This window comes from Triticum urartu, chromosome 2, assembly GCF_003073215.2.
Source record: "Triticum urartu cultivar G1812 chromosome 2, Tu2.1, whole genome shotgun sequence".
Classification (NCBI taxonomy): Eukaryota; Viridiplantae; Streptophyta; class Magnoliopsida; order Poales; family Poaceae; genus Triticum; species Triticum urartu.
Window position 1 is genome coordinate 695,620,775 of NC_053023.1, and position 4,639 is coordinate 695,625,413.

At 43.2% G+C, this 4,639-nt stretch overlaps 1 protein-coding gene across 1 annotated transcript; it reads right to left on the minus strand.

Annotated features, from left to right (window-relative positions):
* Positions 1-326: 326 nt before the first annotated feature.
* LOC125539830 (wall-associated receptor kinase 5-like) lies at positions 327-4,095 on the minus strand. The gene is made up of 4 exons (XM_048703346.1): positions 3,940-4,095; positions 2,045-2,939; positions 1,786-1,929; positions 327-1,616 (listed from the first exon to the last, which is right to left on the minus strand). The coding sequence occupies exons 1-4, from the start codon at positions 3,946-3,948 to the stop codon at positions 418-420; spliced, it is 2,247 nt and encodes a 748-aa protein (XP_048559303.1). The 5' UTR covers positions 3,949-4,095; the 3' UTR covers positions 327-417.
* Between the last annotated feature and the right edge of the window lie 544 nt (positions 4,096-4,639).

A 4,639-nucleotide genomic window follows, 5' to 3' on the forward strand; every position in this document is an offset into this window, starting at 1 on the left:
GGATATGAACTATTTATGGTTGTATCGCCTTATCACCTTTTGATTCAATAGAATTTCTTGTATAAAAATAAAATATAATAAAATCTAGTACTATAGAATAATAATAGTTATTGAAACCTATTTTAAAATATAAAAATTAATAGAATATAATCAGCCTTGAAGAGTTGCACATTTTCTAAAATACATATGTAGTATGCATGTACGAATTAGACTTAAATAGAACGAATATCCAATAAGTTTTGTTGTTGTTGAACGGACATCACACATCGAATAGATTAAAAAGTGATTTGTAATTTATAAGTTGTAATACATGGTAACAAGATTCAGAAGGAACGTAGATATTACACATTGTAACAAGGTATAGAAGGAACATAAGTATCTTCAGTAGGTTTAACCGATTACAATACATGTTTTTTCTCACCTTGCATAATAGGAACTTCTAGGGTTTATGGGCTGGTTCTCACTCTCGCCCATAGGGTAACCACTTAATTCTATTTCATACCCACTAGTAGTATCTCCTCCAAGAAGGTTTTCTACTCCTGTCTCGACGCCGAGCTGTACCCAGGGATGCAGTGAAAGTTTCCTCAATCTGTTGAGTTCATCGGCGACCTCTTTCATGGAGGGTCTGTTGTTGCCACACATGTCTAGGCATCTCTTAGCCAGGTCTGCAATTCCTCTCAACAACTCCATGCTCTCTTGGCCTTTCACGTGGTTCACCAACACAGCTTCTAGATTATTCTCCTTCATTGCAGACAAGAAAATCAATGATAAGCTTCTTTGCTTCTCAGACCCCTCGAGCTTCAGTGGCAGCTGGCCTGTGAGAATCTCTAGAAGAATAACTCCAAAACTGTACACATCGCTTTTGTCTGTTAACTGGCATGTTTGCATATATTCGGGATCAAGGTAACCGCAAGTACCTTGAACCATTGTGACAAATTGCTCTTTGTCAGATGGCGCTAGTATGGAGGCTCCGAAGTCTGACACTTTTGCCATGTAGTTATCATCAAGCAGGATGTTGGAACTTTTCACATCACCATGAATTATTGGGGGAGATGCATACGAATGCAAGAAGCTGAGTCCTTCAGCTGCTTCATGAGCAATCCTTAAGAGAGTGTTGAAAGATATTTCCAATGCTTGGTTCTTGCCATGGATAAGCTCAAATAGTGTACCATTTAGGACAAACTCATATACTAGAATTGGAACTTCCACCTCAAGGCAACAACCCAAGAGTTTGACAACGTTCTTGTGATTGATTTGGGACAAAATGAGCATCTCCTGGCCAAATTCCTTCTTCTGTCTCTCGTCAACTACTGCACATCTTTTAATTGCAACCGGCATGTTCTTTATTATACCTTTATAAACCGTCCCATGGCCTCCTTTTCCAATTATTCTGCCACTGTTGAAGTTGTCGGTGGCATGTATGAGTTCTGCTTCTGAAAATACATTGAAAGCCAGACCTTTCTCCGATTTCATCTTATCAAACAAAAGCATGCCTCCATGCTTACGGAAATACTCCTGCTTAACTTTATTCAGTTTCCTCTTTTGAATTATCATTTGTCCCCAGAAGATAGTGATCATGACGATAACCATCAAACCAAATAATCCCATTGTAACTCCTGATAATGTCGTTAGATGAGACAATTATGTTTTAGATTGAGGTGATGAATAGTGTAAAACATAGTTAAAGTACATTAACCAAGATTAGATGCATGGCTTTCATGGCATTGCAAAAAGTGTGACGAAGTTAATGGTCTAGCTAGGTGACCTCACTTGTTTGGATGTTACCTATTATGAAGCCGATATTAGGGTTGCATGTATTGCTTTCAGTGACATATTTTTTGCCAAGTCGACAAGAACAACGGTATTTTCCAACAATATTGCGACAAAAGCCATCTGAAGGGCATGGATTGCGGTTGCATTCATTAACATCTGTAGCAAATTTGCAAAACAAAATTTTAGATAAGGTAAAGGGACCCCTACACCCAAGGTGCAGTTTGATGGACATTAGTGCATATATACATTGACAGCCGAAATTAATATGTACCTTTGCATCCGTCTTGAAGATAAGGGTTGCCTTCATAACCATTGGTGCAATTGCAGGTGTACCCTTGGTCATTGGTGGAATCCACACACTTGCTGTTGGCGCTGAGGCATGCGTAAGTACCGGTTGTATTCTGTTTTGCAGCATCACATGACTTCACATCTCTTATAGCCCAGTCAAGAATCATAGGCACCCGTCCGTTATATGTGTCATTGAATTTGTTTGTGCTCACGTACGTAGTGTTGAACTCAAATGCTGCTGCCTCCATTAGTACCGCATAGCTGCAGCGGTTGAACTCCCAGATTTGACTTGTGTCAACTGATGGCGAGAAAGTTGTGTTGTAGTAATACATCCTCTTTGGTATTGTGGTCTGGGAGCAGCCCATACCTGAGCAGGATCCGTCCACCAAGTCTGACAAATTGCGGCATGTTGCGACGCCCAAGCCCTGGTAGCCCGTGCCATCGTAGTCGGATATCAAGGCGAGGGCGCTGCACCCGATGACCGTGAACCTGTTCTGGGTGTCGGAGAGCCGGTAGGGAGAAGAAGGATCTCCACTGAACCCCCAGGACAGGCCAAAATACTCCATGCTCCCGGTGGAGGTGTTATAGCAGTAGCCCAAGATGTAATTCAGCACCCGGGCTGTGCCTTGAGCCAAAGAAATGTCGAGCACCTCAAAGTCGCCACTGAATGGCTTTGGGATGCCATCTTGGACCTCACAGCTGAGGTCGAAGGCTTGTGTGAGCGAGCAGCCTGGATCGATACCAAATGGGTATGGTATCTCAACATTTCCACACTGTCGCCGGCACTGTGAGCTAGGAGCTGCAATTCCAGGTGCATACTGTGCTGCAAGCAATACGAAACCAAGGCCAAGCTGCAAGAGCATTTGCATATTGTTGGGCTGCAGAACAAGTAAACACAAGATTGTCAACTAAATCGACACTTCGTTTCAGAAAATAAAACAACCGGTTGCAAGAAAAATGGAGGCCATGTGGTCAGATAAATTTGGGGATTACTCTAAATATACAGACGCAAGTCTGACCTAGTATCCCGAGAGAACAGAAATGAATTTTTTTGCTATGGAAGTCTTAACAAATTAGGATCTGCTGTTCGAAGCAAGAACAGATTCAGTCAAGCAAGTCCTAACGAACGCTGTGGTTCTATGCTAATTAATGAATCAGGGAGCGAGCCTCTGTTTGTCTAAAGATCATCTAAGCCCTAGTTAAAAGCTTGTTGCGTGAACTACTAGACTCTGCTTTAAGAAAATCTACAGTAGCCGGAAACAGGGAACGGTAGGCCGTCCCTCGATCCCGATTCATCGACCCGGAATCGGATTCAGTACAATTCGATGAAGATTCGGCGTCCCCGCAGCCTGCTCCTCGATTCAGGTTCGAGGATCCAACAGCCAAAACGCGAGGCATAATTTACTCACGCTGTCGTTTCTTTTCTCAAGGACTCCTCGTTTTTCCTCCAGTCCATTAGTTGCAAGGGATCCATTAACAGCAAGGAATGCTGACCGTCAGGGAGTCATCGTTCTTCAGGAACTGCGTTCCTCGACCCATGGTACCGTACCATGATCACGTCCCTGCTATAAAATAATCGTTCGAGAGATGTATACCCTCGGTGTATCCTATTTTCTTCAACCACCGACTCTCATCCCTCGTTCCCGTTCCTCGTTCCCACCGTACCGGAAACATGGCAACTAACTAACACAAGGGTGAGGAAGTTAAATTTAGATAGCTATTTAGTGTTTGCCGCTAGCTGGCGTCGGCAATTCAGAGTCTTCGGAACAAATATGTATTCGACTCGTGTTTCTAGCATTCAAACTTCCCGGAAATTGAAAAACGAACTGAAAACTTGTAAAAGACAATTTGTAGAGAAGATACTGATGTAAAATTCACCTGAAACATGGAGGGATTCGGTGCTCGTCGAAGAGAAGAAGTGTCTCGAGCGATTTACTTGTGCTTCAGGATCTGCCTTTCCTAGGACACCGAGAGGCGAGAGTAGCATGCCAGTTTCGAGCTTTGCTTTCTGTAGTTGTGTGATGAAGAACTGCGGACGACGGCTCGAGTTTTCTATGTATGCACACGGAGAACTCTTGACGTCAATGGTCCGTCGGGAACCAGTCAAGGACAGCAACATGGCCCAATGGCAGACTCGCGGGGGTCAAGTCTTTGCCGTATAGTAGTAGTACTATTCCCCAGTACAGAACTATCTCTGAATCTTCTTAGCTAAAAGATTCCCCGACGGGAAGTCGGGAATTCATGATTCAACACCCACATACCGTAATTTCAGTTAAAATACTGAACTGGAGCAGCAGAGCAGGGCGCGCCTACAATTCAATTCATGCTTACGTCGCGCTAAATCCTCCAATATGGCTGGCTGTATTGGCTGTATTCGATGGATTAGCTGCTGGAAACTTGTTCTGGATTCCCGAACATTCGATGTTTCCCCCGTTCCATAGACTCCACAGAGTTGATTATCGAAAAAGGGTTTCTCCCACTTTGTATTCCAAAACAAATCACCAAAATACACATCGCAATGCTGGAGCGAGTAGCACAACAAGCCCAAAGAAAAAGAAGAAGAAAAAATGCCAACAAC